Below are 20,445 nucleotides of genomic sequence, written 5' to 3' on the forward strand. Positions count from 1 at the left end.
TTTTAAGAATATTTTATACTCGGTTCAGTTTATTTTTAGACTGTTCATAACAAAACTGATCTCAGGGCACTTTACAAAAACAATTGAATCAAATCATCCAAACAGATTAGTAAAATAAATGCATCCAAGGAAAGCGTGCAGGTTGTAGTGATTGACTGACTGTTCAGGATTGGCTCCTCCTGGAGGAGCATGTTGGGACAGTTGATATTCACTTGCATTATGTCCTCCTTTCTGCAGTGATTCCTCATACATGCATGCAGCAGCAGTGGAGACGAAAAACTCAGTTTTAACAGAAGAAACCTCCAGCAGAACCAGACTAACTGGAGCCTTCCAGGGCCAACCGGGGGTTCAAGGGAAAATTAAAGCTTTTATCCATAAATACTTTTATATTTTAGAGAAGCTAACAGTAAACTAGCTCCTTAGGTGGCTCTGTCTGAAGTAGGTGAGCTCTGATACTGGCTTCAGGAAGGAGAGCACATCCAGTTAGTCACAGTAAAAGCTGAACCCATCTAGGAGAAAAACAGGAATGAACACTGAAAAACTAGTCCAACTCTGTTATCTATAATAACATTCACTGACAGCAGAAGCCTTCCAGGATTGTGTCACAGCTAGCCAGAACACCAGGCCAGATTAATCTGCTATGATGAGAAAAAACAGAGAATTTACTATGGATGTTAAAATACAACAAAATACTTTCAATATTAATTTTTAATTCAAAAGCTTAAAGTTTCTACATTGTCTCAAATCCACACAGGAGTTTTTTTTTTTCTCTACAGTATTTGCCCCCTTTTAATTCCAACAATTTCCCTTAAACTTTGATAACCCTGTCGCTGTTGAAGAAGAAGAATCCCACAGTATGATGCTTCCACCTCCATACTTGGCCACTCAGTTGGTGTGTTAATGCTGATGTGCGAGGTTCACTTTCTCCCACACATAAGCTCTTGCTAGTAGCCCAACATACTCAAGCAAGATTTCAGTGTGTGCCCTCAGACCTATTTCCAAACTTCTGTTTTTATCTAAAGTTGTGGAGAAGGTGGGATCTGATCACTTGGTATCCTTCCAGGAAAAATACAACATTTTTGTCACTTTTCAGTCTGGCTTCTGCAAGCATCCGGAAACTGAGCTGCTTAAAGTTTCCACATTACATCCATGACGTCTGCAGACTCTCTCTCAACCACCATGGTTGGTGGTCAACCAACACATTTGCTGACTAGATTACGTGACCTGGTGGGAATGTCGGGACCGGTCTTAGCATGGTTCTCCTCTTACTTATCAGGGAGGAGCTTTAGTGTCTCTGCAAACCAGATCCTGTCTGACTGCTGAATTGTTGTGTGGGGTTCCTCAGAGCTCTGTTTTGGGCCCAATTTAGTTTTTACTGTATGTCCTTCCATTAGGAAAAATTATTCAGAGATTTGATAATGTTTCCTATCATCTGTTTGCTGATGATATCCAGCTTTACTGCTCTTTTAAGTCCCCAGAGTATGGAGTCAGAAAGTAGTCAACATGGTTGTAAACTCAGAAATCTTAGTTTAAAGTGAAAAAATAAAAGTTGAAACAGAAGACATAGATGTTGATACTGAATGTGATTTGTTTTCATTATAATCTGAGGAACTTCAAAAGTAAACATAAAATAATAAGCATTTAATCTAAATTCTTCCCCTCAGCTTGAAAAAAGCGCATAATTCAGTTTATTATTTCAATCAAACTTTTTCCTTTTTTATTTCTCTTCTTTAGTGCATTATTTAGGACTGTTAGAAAGTATTTTTTAAAAGATTAAACCTCTCGATGCAGACGGCATCTTCAGTGAACGGATGCAAAATTTACATTGAGGTCATGGGAGTGTTCTTTGGTTTATTCAATGACTGCTTATTTTTATATATATTAACGCATTCTGGAAGGATTATTAGTGACAGTTCCAGTGTAAATGTCTTAAATCACGGGAATTTGCCAAAAAGGCAAATAAATGCTGTAGAAAATGTGTTCACCTAGTAGTTGGAGTTCCCACAGTCCATGAATGCAGCATGGAATGGGACATGTCTCCAGATGCTGCGAGCTGTCAATCACCTTTCCCCGCCCACTCCTGTCAGATTGGGGTCAAAATCTGAATGTGAAAAAAGTGTAAAAATAAACCTGAAACTGAAAAAGGAATTTGAAAAAAAAAAAAAAAAAGAAAATGAACGAAATGGATTTGAAACTGAAAATATAAAAATCTAAAACTGCAATAAAGAAAATAAATAAAAAAGAAAAAGTGTAATTAAGATACTAATCTGAATTATGAATTTGCTCAAACTGAGATGAAGAATTTAGATTGATTTCCTGTTATTTCATTTAGACTTTTTCAGTTTATCTTTTTCATTTAATCTTTTTCAGATTATTAATCATAAAGGTAAAAAAAATGACATTCAACTTCTGTTTTCCTGGTTTCAAATTTTATTTTTTCAGTTTTAAATAAGATTTGTGATTTAACAAACATTTTGGCACCTTTCTGACTCCATACCTGTGCTCCTTGCTAGATTTCTGAGTGAACAGAATGATCAGAAGAGTTGTCCAAGAGCCAAAGACCACTAGTGGGCAGTCGTGGGTGAGTGGTTAGGGTGTCAGACTTGGATCCCAAAGGTTACTGGTTCGACTCCCGACCCGCCAGGTTGGTGGGGGGAGTAATTAACCAGCGCTCTCCCCCATCCTCCTCCATGACTGAGGTACCCTGAGCATGGTACCGTCCCGCCACACTACTCCCTTGGGGCGCCATTTGAGGGCTGCCCCCTTGCACGGGTGAGGCATAAATGCAATTTCATTGTGCGCAGTGTTCACTTGTGTGTGCTGTGTCACAATGACAATGGGAGTTGGAGTTTCCCAAAGGGCTTTCACTTTCACTCACTTTCACTTAGTGGAGAGAAAGACCTGAAAACAATCAGTGACGCGGTCAGCCGCCATGGCCTGTAGCACGCTCACCATGCAGGACTCCACCGCTGAAGCTCCTTTAAAGTTTGCTTCAAAACATTTAGACCAGGCTGTGAAATACTGGGAGAATATAGTCTGATTAGATTCCGACAAAAGTGAAAAATGAATCCCCTGGACTTTGTTTCCAGGTTTGAAGACGTTTCTCTTTTTTCAATTCAAATGTCAGAAATAGCGTTTAGTTCCAGGTTTTATCCAGCAGCCCAACGAAGCCTGGTTTTAGTTTAGAAAACATGCAGATAGAAACGGATGAACGGGTCCCCCCCTTTGGAATGGGGGTCGTTTGGCTTCTTTGTTAGCCTGCAATGCCCCATACCTGTCTATGAAAGGGGGGTCGTTAGGGGAAATGGTTAGCCTGGCTGAACAGCTGAGGAACTCCTTGGATGCCATAATACACATCATGTTTTGAGGTCAAAGGGCACTGTACACCAGCCCAAAAAAACACCATAGCAACAGTGAAGTGTGGAGGTGGGAGCTTCATGGTGTGGGGCTGTTTTTCAGCAAACATCAAATCATTGAAGGAAGGATGAATGGAAAAATGTACCAAAACATTCTGGATAAAAATCTGCTGCCATCTACCAGCAGGATAAAGATGAAACGTTGGTGGACATTTCAGCAAGACGACGAGTCCAAACACACAGCCAAGGAAACTAGAGAAGAAATAAAGCTGCTAGAATGGCCCAGCCACTCAGCTGACTGGAATCTAATAGGAAATCTATGGAAATAACTAAAGATCAGAGTTCATAGAAGAGAAACATGAAACCTTCAAGATTTGAAGACTGTTAGTGGAAGAATGGGCCAAAATCACACCTGATCAATGCATGCCATTTATCTCTCCATTCAGGAGGCGTCTTATTGCCAACAAAGGCTTTTCTACAAAGTATCAAAGAAATGTCAGTAAATGTGCTCATTGCTTTTCCCTGTTCCATTACACTTAATTACTGCAGATCTATGTTTGGATTTCTATGTATGCGTGGATTGTTAGAATAAAAGAATAGAAAATCCCTTTATCACTATATTTAATCAGGGAAATTGTGGTTTGTTCAATAATTATTTTACCTGCATGTATACTTTTGATAAATTGTTACAGACATTTGTATTATTTAAAATGAAACTATTAATAAAATCCAACATGAATGTTGCTGTGACATTTTCATCCATACTGTGAACTTTCATCTATAGATGTATATCTGTAGATGTGGATAATTTGCTAAACAAACTCTTTCTTATTGTTCTACTTTTTTAGTTTAGTGTTTTTGTCTTTTTTTTTTTTTATAATACCTACATAGTGTTTCAGAATTCGACTTGTTCTGTTTTGGTTGATTTGAGATAAACAAATTTGTTTATTTAAGTTCTTAACTTTGTTTATAGACAAAACATAAATGCGTTCAATACAATGTTACAAAAACAAGTTAATTTTAAAATAGGATAATAAGATCAAATGTAGGAACTGGTGTGACGGCTCAGCCATCCATCTATAGATGTAGACCTAAATGTAGACTGAGGGAATTCTGGCATTTCTTTTTCAGTAAAGTAATATATATTACCTAGTTATTAGTGTTCTAGTTAGTGTTTTAGTTAGTGTTCTGGTTAGTGTTTTAGTTAGTGTTCTGGTTAGTTATCCTAAAATGGGCAGATTGTAGGAAGGAAGGATAATTTGGCCTCATCTCTATAGATTAATTTATGGAATAGTAAGAACCAACGGCGGTTAATCACAGCTTGTTAGTTGGAACTAATAATTCTTTTGACTCTTAACATGCAGATTATTCAGTCAGAATAAAACAGAACCTGTGAAATAAAGTAAATCATTAAAGTTTAAAGTGTAAACAGCTTCCAGCAGTGATTATAATCCCTATCTAACATCAGAGAACCCCCCTCCCAAAGGTGGGCGGGGCTTATGGGCTCAGCTTTCAGCCCCTTGCACCGTCACTGCCATGATTTCAGGCGCTGATTGGCTCCTGTCTACGCATACGTCACAATCATGAATAGAATTGATGATCGGACGTTGTGATTTAATTGTCTGGCTAAAACTGGGGAAGAAATCTGCTGATTTGGAGCGTCTCCCTGATTTTAGCCTCAGAAATGGAGGAAAGGAAGTGATTTTTGTTCCCTTTGGATCGGAAGCTGTCCTCAGAGCGGCTCCTTCCCGTCCGGAGGCAGGGTAGGAAAAATCAGAGAATTGAAGGAAAACTTTAGCTGCGGCTAACCACCGGGGGAGCTAGGCTAATGCTAACTAGCATGTAGCTGTCGGTGGGCCTGCGGGCCGCCGCGGCGGCGGGGCGGCTCCCCTCCTCCCGCTGCTGCTGCTGGAGCTCAGCTGGAGCTTCTGCTTCACTTCAGCTGTTTGTTCATGTCGCGATAAAGGCACATTTCTGACTGTTTTGTTTGCTAACAGCTGCTGCTGCCACGCGCCCTGCTGGCCAAAATAAACCCGCTGCTGGCTTCTGATTGGTCCATCAACCTGTCGCTCAACACTTCTCCTTTATTTCTGCTTTATTATCAGCTCATTTATAGGTTATAACAGAGGAACCAGTTTTGACTCCTTTAGATAAAGATTAATTAGTTTCCTAAAACTTTAAAATGAAAATAAACCTTTTAGTTGCTTGTTTTGTAAAATTCTAGATATGGTCACAGTTAGCATTTCAACTCAAGCTTAGATGAAGGATCCTGATCTCAGATATTAATGATTTATTATTTATCCAATCCTTATAAATACAGTTTAATTCATTAAGCTTTTATAGAATAATAAAATACTATCCAGGAAATAAAAAGTGACCCAGTAGATGACTCTTCTATCCTCTTTAACTTTTGTTTTCTCCTCAGAGGCGAGGAGTCTGGAGGCAGCAGCATGGATGTAGGAGAGATGGAGGAAGGTCTGTGAGCTGCATGGCTGCCTCCTTCCCCTCTGCTAGCGACATGGATGGGTGGCCGCAGAGACGAGGCCTGCAGACTGTGAGTATGGCAGGAAAAAAATTATTTAGTTTACTTAGAATGTGTTTGATGCTGACATCAGTCCTATTAGCAGCAGGGATGTGGTGTTCAGGGTGATGTGGTGTTCAGGTGGATGTGGTGTTCAGGTGGATGTGGTGCTCAGGTGGATGTGGTGTTCAGGTGGATGTGCTGTTCAGGTTGAAGTGGTGTTCAGGATGATGTGGTGTTCAGGTGGATGTGGTGTTCAGGTGGATGTGGTGCTCAGGTGGATGTGGTGTCCAGGTGGATGTGCTGTTCAGGTTGAAGTGGTGTTCAGGATGATGTGGTGTTCAGGTGGATGTGGTGTTCAGGTCGATGTGGTGTTCAGGACGATGTGGTGTTCAGGACGATGTGGTGCTCAGGTGGATGTGGTGTTCAGGTGGATGTGGTGTTCAGGATGATGTGCTGTTCAGGTTGAAGTGGTGTTCAGGATGATGTGGTGTTCAGGTTGAAGTGGTGTTCAGGATGATGTGGTGTTCAGGTGGATGTGGTGTTCAGGATGATGTGGTTTTCAGGACGATGTGCTGTTTAGGTGGATGTGGTGTTCAGGTCGATTGTGGTGTTCAGGACGATGTGGTGCTCAGGTGGATGTGGTGTTCAGGTGGATGTGGTGTTCAGGTGGATGTGGTGTTCAGGACGATGTGGTGCTCAGGTGGATGTGGTATTCAGGACGATGTGGTGCTCAGGTGGATGTGGTGTTCAGGTGGATGTGGTGTTCAGGTGGATGTGGTGTTCAGGATGATGTGGTTTTCAGGACGATGTGGTGCTCAGGTGGATGTGGTGTTCAGGATGATGTGGTTTTCAGGACGATGTGCTGTTTAGGTGGATGTGGTGTTCAGGTGGATGTGGTGTTCAGGTTGATGTGGTGTTCAGGACGATGTGGTGCTCAGGTGGATGTGGTATTCAGGACGATGTGGTGCTCAGGTGGATGTGGTGTTCAGGTGGATGTGGTGTTCAGGTGGATGTGGTGTTCAGGACGATGTGGTGCTCAGGTGGATGTGGTGTTCAGGACGATGTGGTGCTCAGGTGGATGTGGTATTCAGGACGATGTGGTGCTCACGTGGATGTGGTATTCAGGTGGATGTGGTGTTCAGGACGATGTGGTGCTCAGGTGGATGTGGTGTTCAGGATGATGTGGTGCTCAGGTGGATGTGGTGTTCAGGTGGATGTGGTGTTCAGGTGGATGTGGTGCTCAGGTGGATGTGGTGTTCACGATGATGTGGTGCTCAGGTGGATGTGGTGTTCAGGGCGATGTGGTGCTCAGGTGGATGTGGTGTTCAGGGTGATGTGGTGTTCAGGATGATGTGGTTTTCAGGATGATGTGGTGTTCAGGATGATGTGGTGTTCAGGATGATGTGGTGCTCAGGTGGATGTGGTGTTCAGGATGATGTGGTGTTCAGGTGGATGTGGTGTTCAGGATGATGTGCTGTTCAGGTTGATGTGGTGTTCAGGATGATGTGGTTTTCAGGACGATGTGGTGCTCAGGTGGATGTGGTGTTCAGGATGATGTGGTTTTCAGGACGATGTGCTGTTTAGGTGGATGTGGTGTTCAGGTCGATGTGGTGTTCAGGACGATGTGGTGCTCAGGTGGATGTGGTATTCAGGTCGATGTGGTGTTCAGGACGATGTGGTGCTCAGGTGGATGTGGTGTTCAGGTGGATGTGGTGTTCAGGACGATGTGGTGCTCAGGTGGATGTGGTATTCAGGACGATGTGGTGCTCAGGTGGATGTGGTGTTCAGGTGGATGTGGTGTTCAGGTGGATGTGGTGTTCAGGACGATGTGGTGCTCAGGTGGATGTGGTATTCAGGACGATGTGGTGCTCAGGTGGATGTGGTGTTCAGGTGGATGTGGTGCTCAGGTGGATGTGGTGTTCAGGTGGATGTGGTGTTCAGGTGGATGTGGTGTTCAGGACGATGTGGTGCTCAGGTGGATGTGGTTTTCAGGACGATGTGCTGTTTAGGTGGATGTGGTGTTCAGGTCGATGTGGTGTTCAGGACGATGTGGTGCTCAGGTGGATGTGGTATTCAGGTCGATGTGGTGTTCAGGACGATGTGGTGCTCAGGTGGATGTGGTGTTCAGGTGGATGTGGTATTCAGGACGATGTGGTGCTCACGTGGATGTGGTGTTCAGGTGGATGTGGTGTTCAGGTGGATGTGGTGCTCAGGTGGATGTGGTGTTCAGGACGATGTGGTGCTCAGGTGGATGTGGTATTCAGGACGATGTGGTGCTCAGGTGGATGTGGTATTCAGGACGATGTGGTGCTCACGTGGATGTGGTGTTCAGGTGGATGTGGTGTTCAGGACGATGTGGTGCTCAGGTGGATGTGGTATTCAGGACGATGTGGTGCTCACGTGGATGTGGTGCTCAGGTGGATGTGGTGTTCAGGACGATGTGGTGCTCAGGTGGATGTGGTATTCAGGACGATGTGGTGCTCACGTGGATGTGGTGTTCAGGTGGATGTGGTGTTCAGGTGGATGTGGTGTTCAGGTGGATGTGGTGTTCAGGTGGATGTGGTGCTCAGGTGGATGTGGTGTTCAGTTGGATGTGGTGTTCACGATGATGTGGTGCTCAGGTGGATGTGGTGTTCAGGGCGATGTGGTGCTCAGGTGGATGTGGTGTTCAGGGTGATGTGGTGTTCAGGATGATGTGGTTTTCAGGATGATGTGGTGTTCAGGATGATGTGGTGCTCAGGTGGATGTGGTGTTCAGGATGATGTGGTGCTCAGGTGGATGTGGTGTTCAGGATGATGTGGTGTTCAGGTGGATGTGGTGTTCAGGATGATGTGCTGTTCAGGTTGATGTGGTGTTCAGGATGATGTGGTTTTCAGGACGATGTGGTGCTCAGGTGGATGTGGTGTTCAGGATGATGTGGTTTTCAGGACGATGTGCTGTTTAGGTGGATGTGGTGTTCAGGTCGATGTGGTGTTCAGGACGATGTGGTGCTCAGGTGGATGTGGTATTCAGGTCGATGTGGTGTTCAGGACGATGTGGTGCTCAGGTGGATGTGGTATTCAGGTCGATGTGGTGTTCAGGACGATGTGGTGCTCAGGTGGATGTGGTGTTCAGGTGGATGTGGTGTTCAGGACGATGTGGTGCTCAGGTGGATGTGGTATTCAGGACGATGTGGTGCTCAGGTGGATGTGGTGTTCAGGTGGATGTGGTGTTCAGGTGGATGTGGTGTTCAGGACGATGTGGTGCTCAGGTGGATGTGGTATTCAGAACGATGTGGTGCTCAGGTGGATGTGGTGTTCAGGTGGATGTGGTGCTCAGGTGGATGTGGTGTTCAGGTGGATGTGGTGTTCAGGTGGATGTGGTGTTCAGGTGGATGTGGTGTTCAGGTGGATGTGGTGTTCAGGTGGATGTGGTGTTCAGGACGATGTGGTGCTCAGGTGGATGTGGTATTCAGGACGATGTGGTGCTCAGGTGGATGTGGTGTTCAGGTGGATGTGGTGCTCAGGTGGATGTGGTGTTCAGGACGATGTGGTGCTCAGGTGGATGTGGTTTTCAGGACGATGTGCTGTTTAGGTGGATGTGGTGTTCAGGTCGATGTGGTGTTCAGGACGATGTGGTGCTCAGGTGGATGTGGTATTCAGGTCGATGTGGTGTTCAGGACGATGTGGTGCTCAGGTGGATGTGGTGTTCAGGTGGATGTGGTGTTCAGGACGATGTGGTGCTCAGGTGGATGTGGTGTTCAGGTGGATGTGGTATTCAGGTGGATGTGGTGTTCAGGACGATGTGGTGCTCAGGTGGATGTGGTGTTCAGGATGATGTGGTGCTCAGGTGGATGTGGTGTTCAGGTGGATGTGGTGTTCAGGTGGATGTGGTGCTCAGGTGGATGTGGTGTTCAGGTGGATGTGGTGTTCAGGATGATGTGGTGCTCAGGTGGATGTGGTGTTCAGGGCGATGTGGTGCTCAGGTGGATGTGGTGTTCAGGGTGATGTGGTGTTCAGGATGATGTGGTTTTCAGGATGATGTGGTGTTCAGGATGATGTGGTGTTCAGGATGATGTGGTGCTCAGGTGGATGTGGTGTTCAGGATGATGTGGTGTTCAGGATGATGTGGCGTTCAGGATGATGTGGCGTTCAGGATGATGTGGTGTTCAGGATGATGTGGTGTTCAGGTTGATGTGGCGTTCAGGTTGATGTGGCGTTCAGGATGATGTGCTGTTCAGGATGATGTGGTGTTCATGTTGATGTGGTGTTCAGGATGATGTGGTGTTCATGTTGATGTGGCGTTCAGGATGATGTGCTGTTCAGGATGATGTGCTGTTCAGGATGATGTGGTGTTCATGTTGATGTGGTGTTCAGAACGATGTGCTGTTCAGGTGGATGTGGTGTTCAGGTCTATGTGGTGTTCAGGATGATGTGGTGTTCAGGATGATGTGGTGCTCAGGTGGATGTGGTGTTCAGGACGATGTGGTGCTCATGACGATGTGGTGCTCGGGTGGATGTGGTGTTCAGAACGATGTGGTGTTCAGGTGGATGTGGTGCTCAGTTGGATGTGGTGTTCAGGACAATGTGGTGTTCAGGGTGATGTGGAGTTCAGGTCGATGTGGTGTTCAGGGTGATGTGGTGTTCAGGATGATGTGCTGTTCAGGTTGAAGTGGTGTTCAGGATGATGTGGTGTTCAGGTGGATGTGGTGTTCAGGATGATGTGCTGTTCAGGATGATGTGGTTTTCAGGATGATGTGGTGTTCAGGTGGATGTGGTGCTCAGGTGGATGTGGTGTTCAGAACGATGTGGTGTTCAGGTGGATGTGGTGCTCAGTTGGATGTGGTGTTCAGGACAATGTGGTGTTCAGGGTGATGTGGAGTTCAGGTCGATGTGGTGTTCAGGGTGATGTGGTGTTCAGGATGATGTGCTGTTCAGGTTGAAGTGGTGTTCAGGATGATGTGGTGTTCAGGTGGATGTGGTGTTCAGGATGATGTGCTGTTCAGGATGATGTGTTGTTCAGGATGATGTGCTGTTCAGGATGATGTGGTGTTCAGGTGGATGTGGTGCTCAGGTGGATGTGGTGCTCAGGTGGATGTGGTGTTCGGGACGATGTGGTGTTCGGGATGTTGTGGTGTTCAGGGTTATGTGGTATTCAAGGTGATGTGGTGTTCAGGATGATGTGGTGTTCAGGTGGATGTGGTGTTCAGGATGATGTGCTGTTCAGGATGATGTGCTGTTCAGGATGATGTGTTGTTCAGGATGATGTGTTGTTCAGGATGATGTGGTTTTCAGGATGATGTGGTGTTCAGGTGGATGTGGTGTTCAGGATGATGTGCTGTTCAGGATGATGTGCTGTTCAGGATGATGTGTTGTTCAGGATGATGTGGTATTCAAGGTGATGTGGTGTTCAGGATGATGTGGTGTTCAGGTGGATGTGGTGTTCAGGATGATGTGCTGTTCAGGATGATGTGCTGTTCAGGATGATGTGTTGTTCAGGATGATGTGGTTTTCAGGATGATGTGGTGCTCAGGTGGATGTGGTGTTCAGGACGATGTGGTGCTCAGGATGATGTGCTGTTCAGGATGATGTGTTGTTCAGGATGATGTGGTTTTCAGGATGATGTGGTGCTCAGGATGATGTGCTGTTCAGGATGATGTGTTGTTCAGGATGATGTGCTGTTCAGGATGATGTGTTGTTCAGGATGATGTGGTTTTCAGGATGATGTGGTGTTCAGGTGGATGTGGTGCTCAGGTGGATGTGGTGTTCGGGACGATGTGGTGTTCGGGATGTTGTGGTGTTCAGGGTTATGTGGTATTCAAGGTGATGTGGTGTTCAGGATGATGTGGTGTTCAGGTGGATGTGGTGTTCAGGATGATGTGCTGTTCAGGATGATGTGCTGTTCAGGATGATGTGTTGTTCAGGATGATGTGGTTTTCAGGATGATGTGGTGCTCAGGTGGATGTGGTGTTCAGGACGATGTGGTGCTCATGACGATGTGGTGTTCAGCTTGATGTGGATTTAGTGATCAGTGTTTGGGTTTAAAAACGGCCGGCTGCTACCATGATGTCTTCACCTTCTGTGGACGGTAGCGACCTGGAAGCTAATGCTTCAGGGGCTGGGTTATGGCCATCATGGGAAACAGAAGAGTGAGGAGGTTGTGGGTAAAATCAGTTTTCTCATCACAGATCTTAGCATTATTCTAGCTTTGGCATTCCTTCCTAATGACGCGCTGCAGTGGTGTCACAGTTTAAAAAGCCTCCCTCTGCCTGGCTCTCAGATGAACCTTCGCTCAGTGTTCACGGCCGAACAGCAGAGGATCCTGGAACGCTACTATGACAACGGGATGACCAATCAGAGCAAGGCCTGCTTCCAGCTCATCCTGCAGTGCGCTCAAGAGGCCAAGTTGGACTTCAGCGTCGTTCGGGTATTTTTTAATGCTTTGTTTCAACATCTTTTTAATATTTTTATTATTATTTTACTATCCCCCTATTGTGTTGAGTTGTTTGTTTCATGATGACCGTGTTTGGATGATGCTTCCTGAACGGCGGTCTCTGTTTCCCGCAGACATGGGTCGGCAACAAGAGAAGAAAGCTGGCCTCCAAGGTTGAGCAGAATGGAAGCGCGTCTCATTCCTTGTCCAGTCACGGATTAGTGGGAGGGTTACTGTCCAGTCCCACGCTGGCTGGAGGGGTGCTGTCCAATCACAGCCTTGGGACGGGGGCGCTGCTTCCTGCTGATCTAGCCGCCGCCCGGAACATCCAGAACCGCCTGCACCTCCTCCCCCCATCCTCGTCTTTTCCCGCTCTCTCCTCAGCGTCTTCCTCCCCCTCATCATCCTCACCTCTCAGCAGCGGAAACAACAAAAGTAATAATGATGTGATACTGACTGGGATTTACTCTCTAAACTCTGCCCCTCGCTCCCGACCGAGACCCTCAGCCGCCCCATCTCAGTCAGACTCGGAGCTTTCCATCCGCTCCTCTTCCTCTCTGATCACCCAGGCTCTGCAGAGCAGAAGCACTTCCACATCCTCACCCATCCACCCCAAAATAATGACCCCGCCCTCTCAGACTCTCCCGTCACTCACGTCTGCCTCAGGACCCTTAGTCTACACTGCAGTCAGAAAGGGCACTTTATCCAGTGGGGAAGGGGGGGTAAGTGCTGGGACAGGACCAGTACCCCACAGCTGGACTAGACAATACGGTACAGTACAAGCTCGGCCTTGGCCGTCCTCTTCTTCACAGACTGGAGCTCAGCTTCAGCCCAGACCTCACTCCAACCCACAACCTCAGCCTCCTGCACCGCAAAAGCCTCGGGCCCCCCTCCCAGCCCAGAACGCCAGCCCCTCTTCTGAGATGGCCCCTCGGATTCATCAAGTCTTCACCCTGTCAGGAAAGTCTGACTCAGAGCGGCCAAGATCCGGGCAGGCATCTGCTCTGAGAAGCCAGGAATCCTTCAGACCCACTCCTCTCCCTCTGGACGCAGGTCATAACTTCTCCATTGCCATGGAAACAGGAAACGAAGAGGACGAATGGCTGAGGGAGGAGGAGCTGGCCAACATGGCCGCCCAGACACACATCTACAGGGAGCAGGCGCTGAGCAGCCCGGTGGGGGCTGAGGGCTCCATGGTCAAAGGAAACCACACTCCTGCTGCGGCTGGCTCCAGATCAGCAGCGCATCCCAGCAGCGCGGCGCTCCAGGGCAGCGCGGCGCTCCAGAGCAGCGCGGCGCTCCAGAGCAGCGCGGCGCATCCCAGCAGCGCGGCTCTCCAGGGCAGCTATTCCCTCACAGTACAGACCTCCATCACAGGGGAGCCCAGCTCACAGGTAGGACACCTTCTGGTTTCACGGTCTTTAAAAGCTGAAGAGTATTTTAAGGTGCGTGTCTTTAAACAGGCTTCGCCCGCCGTGTCTGCTGCTCCGTGGGTGATCAACAGCTCCAGGAAGAGAACAGTAAGTATTGGAGCAGCTTTTCTAACCTGGTTTATGGTCTGGGACATTCCAAAAAAAACATCTGAGTCCTAAATCTGGTTTGAGATGCATGAGGAGCGAGTCCAGACTAGGGATGGAACGATTTATGAAAACCGTCAGAATCGTTCGGTTCGACTGTCTCGGATCGGTTCGCGTGTGTTTCGTTCGGTTCATGCGCTGCTCCTTTTTCTCATAGGCGAAGCGTTTACACTCCAGAGCAGAAGGTGGCGGTACTGCGGCCAAAGCCAACCACCAGTAGTAAACAAGAAGAAGAAGAAGCGAAGCAGCGTAGCCGGGTGTAGCAGAAAAAAATCAGTTGTTGTGGAGAATTGTGTGGGTATGGCGAGTGGGAAAGAACAGGAGTTGGAAGACGCGCCAGCAGCACTTTATAGGTCTGCTGTATGGGACCACTTTGCATTTAGAGTGACCTACGATGACGGCGGAAAGAAAGCTGTGGATAAAAGTGCAACAGTGTGCAAGCATTGTGCAACACGTTTTGTTTATGCTCACAGCAACACGACCAACATGTCATGCTAACCCCGAAATCCCACATACTCCGTCAGCAACCCCCGCTGCGCTCCAGACCGGCTGCTCAAAGCAAAGCCTACATCACCCACTGTGGCTTCGTCTGCTCCCCTCTGAGTTCCTTGGAGATGGTAGAGAGCATGTAACCTGACAACAGCCAGATGCATGTGGCGGAGCGAGGCATGAGCGAGACATGCATCTGGCTGTTGTCAGGTTAGAGAGCATGCGCCAGATGATTAAATTCAAAGCAGCAAAACATACGGAAATGATCCAGGGTTTCCGCGGATCATTTAAAATAATTACAATCCATTATTTTTGGGGGGATTTTTTCATTAATTTCATAATTTTTTATGGAATTTCGGTGTAACAATCAACATGTATCGAATCGAACCGAAAACCGTGACCAGAAACCGTGAATCGAATCGAACCGTGGATTTTGTGAATCGTTCCACCCCTAGTCCAGACAGACTGGATGACATCGTCTAACAGCGCCGCCTCTGACAGACTGTCTTCCTCCTCCTGTCATCATCCATCTATCTGCGACTGGCTGACGAGTATAAACGAGTCTGACTCGTTAATGTTATCAGCGTTGCTAAAATATTTGAAAACTTTATTTCTTCACTAAACTGAAGAAGCAACTAATTTAAAATCATCTGAATCATAGAACTGCTGTGATGAACAGCAGCAGAAGCTGCAGGTTACTGCTTATGTCTCAACGTCAGTCTTGTCCTTCCTGCTTAGATACGAGCTAACTAGCCTGAGCTAGCCCGAGCTAGCCTGAGCTAGCCTGAGCTAACCCGAGCTAGCCTGAGCTAGCTGGTTCCTTTTAGAGGGAGGAGTCTTTCCTTTGCAAACATCTCCAAACAAACCGAAGCCGTTGAACATGCGGACCGAGGGCCGCGGCGTCTGCATAGAAGCTGCTGGTTTCTCTGATCCTCCATCAGTCTGACCTCTGATCAGTTTTCCTCTTCATCATAGATCTCAGGGTTGCTTAGAAACGCCTTTAAACCTTTCCTTTGGCACCGGACCTCTTGTGATGTTTCAAACTTTCATATTTTTTAAGAAGTTCAATCATTTACTGGAAGTCAATTATTGCAGAGCGTTTGTCTCATTCTTTTTATTAAATTGATGGTAAATAACCTTCCTGCTCTTAGCTGCAGGATCGGACTCAGTTCAGCGACGCCGACCTCATCCAGCTGAAGCGCTACTGGGACCGAGGCATGACCAGTCTGGGCTCGGTGTGCAGAGAGAAGATCGCCGCTGCTGCCAACCAGCTCAGTGTAGACACTGAAATAGTCAAGGTAACAGAGGACAAACTTTAACGGCGTAGATTGGTGGAAACCAGGATCCTGGTGGCCCACGCTGTGACACAGAATGTAGAGCGAGGGTAGATCTTCCAGATCAGTCTCTCCTCCTTTAGTAGATTCCCTGCTAGCTTTGTCTGCTCAGAGGACACAACCTTCAGTCATCAACCATTTGGTTCAGTAGGAATGGATTTCATTTGGTTGGTTTGTCTTGTTTTTATTTAGCTTTGGTCTAATGAGTCTGAATAGACAGAACCAGAGGACCTGAGGGACCAGAAGCTTTTCTGGGTTTACAGATGTTTTCTTACTTGTTTACATGAAGTATTTTAAAAAGCATGCAGTAATACATCAGTGCCACCGTAGGAAAGGCTAAATATAGGCGGCCTGTGCTTCTCTCACCCCCCATTACATTCCCACTCCCAAAGATGGAGGCATCTAAGCATCTGCTGGTATAAAACCAGCAAAGGTTAGTGAAGCCTGACAGCCTTTCATCCAGGAAGGTTCAGGTCTGAATAGGTTAGAAACAAACGAACCTTCCTGTTCTGTTGTCTTTCTCACTTCATTCTTTCGAGTTCTTTATCTATTTGAGCTTTGATGTAAACGTGTTCCGGAGCTTTAAGTTCAACATGCATGATTGTGTTTATAAAGAAATGAGACTTTCAGTTGTTTCTCTTCTGCATCTTTCTTTGGGAATCTGATTCCTTTCTGTCCTCTGCTGTTTTCTCACTCTTCAGACATGGATCAGTAACAGACGGAGGAAGTACCGTCTGATGGGTATTGAAATCCCTCCTCCTAAAGGCGGGCCGGCTGTATTCACCAGCTCATCTCCAGAAAGTCAGTCTCCTTCCGCCCTTAGCCCGGACGGAGAACCGCACAGAACACCCGACCTGGCGGACGAGCTGAATGATTGCAGCTCTGCCTGCATGTCTGAAGGTGAGCCGGATGCTGCTTTGCACACCTGGAACACGTCATCAATTCCTCTGGACTCACCCTTTCTTCTCTGATGCAGACGGGACTGTTGACTCGCATCACAGAGACGGAGATGATGAAACGGAGATGTCCGCTGCTGCTCCGCTGGCCAATAATGTGGTACTTCAACAATCTTTGATATTACAGGGGAACGTCTCAGAGTTTGAACCTCAGGAGGGATTTCATTGAATTGAAGGTTGCCGGTCCTCGGGGCAGAACTAGAAACTACATGACTGGCTGAAGCTCAGATTGAACAGACAGCACGTGTTAGCATCAGGTCTTCCAGATCTAGATGTTTTATATCTATGCTCTAAAACACAACTATGCTTTGATCCAATTCTATTCAGTTTATTTCTATAGCTCCAATTCACATCATTTAATCTCAGGTCACTTTCCAGTTCCCCAGATCATCCAGTCAGATTGATTCAAAGTTTTCTATCTAAGGAAAACCAGCTGATTGCATCGACTCATTGACTCTTCAGCAATCCCTCACACTAAGCATGCTTGTAGCGACAGTGGAGAGGAAAACCTCCCTTTGAACAGGAAGAAACCTCCAGCAGAACCAGGCTCAGTGTGAGCGGCCATCTGCTGAGGCCCACTGGGGTTCAAGGAGACAGAAGCAGACATAGAAAAAGAAGCATAGATACAAAAGGCAACTGTCAACCAGCTCCACAGGCGGCCCCCGTCCAGGAAACACACAGCCAGGCAGACGAGCTCCGAGCCAGCTCCCATGTCAGAGGATGAAGAGAGCACATCCAGTTAGTCACAGTCAGAGAAACAGGACTACACTGGAAAACAGGCCAAGCTCCAACATCTAGAAACAAAGGTGTTGATGGCAGCAGCACAGCTGATATTTCTCTCCAGGATGGAGTCACAGCCAAACAGGAACAGACCAGATGAAGCTACTATGAGAAAAAGCAGAGAGAGCAGAACGTTAGAGATTGAACTAACAGATTCTGCAGAGTGGGAGAATAGAGATAGAATGAAGCAGAATGATGAAAAAGGGGTCCCTATGTCCTCCAGCAGTCTAAGCCTATAGCAGCAGAACTATAGAGATAGATCAGGATAACCTGAGCCACTCTAACTAGAAGCTTTATCAAAAAGGAAAGTTTTAAGCCAAGTTTTAAACCTCTTCTTCATCTGGGATTTAAATGACAGGTCCTGATCAAAAACAACACCAAGATTTTTTACTTTATTATCTGAAATCAGTTTAATCCCATCCAAATGAAGTGACTGACTAATCAGCTTCTTTTTCAGAGACTCTGGTCCAAAGACTATAACTTCTGTTTTGTCTGCATTCAGAAGCAGAAAGTTAAGAGTCATCCAGGTTTTTATGTCTTCAGACATGCCTGTAATCTATGTAATGGGTTAGCTTCATCTGGATTTATAGACAGATATAGCTGGGTATCATCAGCATAACAGTGGAAATTAATCCCATGCTGTCTAATAACTCTACCGATTGGGAGCATGTATAAAGTAAAGAGAATTGGTCCTAGCACTGATCCCTGTGGTACTCCACAGGTAACCTTTGAGCGTGTTGAAGATCTATCATTAACATGAACAAACTGAATTCGATCAGATTGATCAGATTTAAACCAGTCTAGTGCTGTTCCTTTAATTCCAACAAAATATTCAAGTCTTTCTAAAAGAATATTCTGATCAACTGGATCAAATGCAGCACTGAGATCCAACAGGACGAGCACAGATACAAGTCCATTATCTGAGGCCATGAGAATATCATTGGTGACTTTCACCAGAGCTGTTTCAGTGCTATGATGAGCTCTAAAGCCAGACTGAAACTCTTCAAAAAGTTCATTATGGTGGAAGTGATCGCACACTTGTTTGGCAATTACTTTCTCAAGAATTTTAGATCAGAAAGGAAGATTGGATATAGGTCTATAATTGACCAAGTCATCACCTCACCTCTGGCTCTTTGTTTGGTTTTAGGCCAATTTAGGCTTTTTTGTTTTGCCCTGATCTGGAAAAACTTCACCATTTCAGAATTTCTATTTCATTTTTATTTTTGAAATATTTTTTTAAAGTTATAATTATTAAATACGGCCAAAGTTTTTCTCTTTTTTTCATGACTAAAAGCGAAGGTGTTGACAGATCCTTCCACCTGAGCTGTGAGTCTTTCCAGATCCTCCAGAGACACCCTGGGCCTCCAGGCTGCCTCTTGTGAGCTGCTCTTTATTTCAGAGATTAATGTCTCCTGAAAGCGTTACGCTGCGTTCCCTCAGCCGCCTGAAGTCTTTACTCATACGTGACCTGGATCTGATCTTTTCATGACAGTCACTCAGGAGCCCAGAGTGGCAGGCTGTGGGAGTGGGCTTCCCACAGCCTGCCACTAGGCCGCCACTCCCCTCATATACGTCGCATATATTTGGAAATGAATGGATCTCTGCAGTCTGAGCGCAGCCTTAGATTATAAAAGAAGACTGAACACAAACAGCCCTTCTTATTTTAAGGTCTGTTACATTATCTCTCTGGGAAGTGGTGTTTTAGTCTGGAACATAAAACCTGGAAATGTTGATGTAAAGCCGTGCTGCGCTGCGGGGCAGCATGGCGGACCTTTCCTCAGCGATCGTTGTGATCTGTGTCTTTTGACAGAAGGTTGAAGTGATCGATGAGGATGAAGAAGCGGATGAAGACGGCGACTTGATGGCTTCAGACCTGGAGCAAATGCAGAACCTGCTGGAATTCAAGGTGGAAACACGTTGAGAATAAATCAAGGAGGTGTTTGTGTGGAAATGTGAAAGTAAAGCAGTGTGAGAGCAGCATTAACGTTTGCCTCATTGAACGCTTCTGTTTCAGCACGAGGAGGTGCAGTTCTTAGAAAACGAGCTAGAGAACCAAAAAGTCAAATATCAGGAGCTTGCAAACTTCACAAACAGCCTGCTCAGCGCCGTGAGGGACAATGACCTGGCCAGGCAGAAGGTGCGTTTAAAGTTCTCATGGTGCAGGAAGACTGATTGATTCTTTCTGACCTGAATGTGTCGACTGTTTAGGAACTTTTGGCCAGTCTACCTCAGCCTTCAGACCAGGACTGGGACACGACTGTGGAGAAAAGAGCGCATCCCACCTCCAACCACCAAACGCAGACGGACGGCTCGGCTCAGGATGATAAAGGATTCCTGCTGGTCGACGTAAACGAAGGCGACGCAGCGAGCGAAGTGGCTGAGCCCTCTGCATCAGAGGAGCAGCTGAGGGAAGCTGGGACCGAGCAGGACTGACTGTGAGGCTCCAGGGAGGGAGGTATAGTCTACCGCAGCAGACGCCGTGCCTGTGGACTGTTGGGCTGATCGAGGCCTTTTTTTTACTGCATATCATTCGCCTTCTTGCTCTGGTCGAGTCCAGAGAGAACAATAAATGACCTCTAACTTAACTCTGTCTCCTTTTCTTATGCAGACACTCCCACCAGTGGTTTAACGCTTTTGTAGAAAAATCTATATTTTTCCAGATAACTGGTTCAGTAAAGCTAACTAAAGATTAGATTTCCCTGTTTATAGAGAGATGATAATAGATTTTGCCTTTCAGTTCAAAGTCTGAACTGTGATTCTAGCTCTACAGTGGAGCCTAACTATGCGCTGAAATACAGACCTGGATGTTCATTGGTTCCTAGAGGTGGTGAAACATGTTGCTGAGGTCATGTGATCAGTAGTGAACAGTAGTGAACAGTAGCCTCTTCTTAGCTTCCAGCTAATTTAACTTGATCTTTGTTAGATTCTGAAAGAGGCCCACAGCACTACTACTCATTACCATACTATGAGCAGGTTTCCCTCATCTTCATCCATTAGCAGTCTGCTTCCACAGGGGGT

General features: G+C 46.3%; 1 protein-coding gene across 3 annotated transcripts; it reads left to right on the plus strand.

The window, feature by feature from the left end:
- The first annotated feature begins 4,913 nt into the window (after positions 1-4,913).
- Positions 4,914-20,012, plus strand: hdx (highly divergent homeobox). 3 transcript variants are annotated; one of them, XM_038305314.1, is made up of 12 exons: positions 4,914-5,119; positions 5,782-5,910; positions 12,139-12,285; positions 12,426-13,589; positions 13,626-13,685; positions 13,755-13,811; positions 15,509-15,655; positions 16,393-16,591; positions 16,668-16,747; positions 19,238-19,333; positions 19,442-19,564; positions 19,636-20,012. In XM_038305314.1, the coding sequence occupies exons 2-12, from the start codon at positions 5,845-5,847 to the stop codon at positions 19,858-19,860; spliced, it is 2,364 nt and encodes a 787-aa protein (XP_038161242.1). In that variant the 5' UTR covers positions 4,914-5,119; positions 5,782-5,844; the 3' UTR covers positions 19,861-20,012. The 3 variants fall into 3 exon arrangements, with proteins under 3 accessions (XP_038161242.1, XP_038161243.1, XP_038161244.1); XM_038305315.1 differs by having other exon boundaries at positions 12,426-13,571; XM_038305316.1 differs by having other exon boundaries at positions 12,426-13,541; positions 13,596-13,685.
- The last annotated feature ends 433 nt before the right edge of the window (positions 20,013-20,445 follow it).

This window comes from Cyprinodon tularosa, unplaced genomic scaffold (genome assembly GCF_016077235.1).
Source record: "Cyprinodon tularosa strain WSP-4 unplaced genomic scaffold, ASM1607723v1 ctg555, whole genome shotgun sequence".
NCBI lineage: Eukaryota > Metazoa > Chordata > Actinopteri > Cyprinodontiformes > Cyprinodontidae > Cyprinodon > Cyprinodon tularosa.

Coding starts and splice junctions, on each gene's coding strand:
- hdx (XM_038305314.1), top strand. CDS start 5,845: ATGGCTGCCTCCTTCCCCTCTGCTAGCGACATGGATGGGTGGCCGCAG. Junction 13,590..13,625: donor CGCTCCAGAGCAGCGCGGCG/CTCCAGAGCAGC, acceptor AGCAGCGCGGCT/CTCCAGGGCAGCTATTCCCT. Junction 16,592..16,667: donor CTCTGCCTGCATGTCTGAAG/GTGAGCCGGATG, acceptor TCTCTGATGCAG/ACGGGACTGTTGACTCGCAT.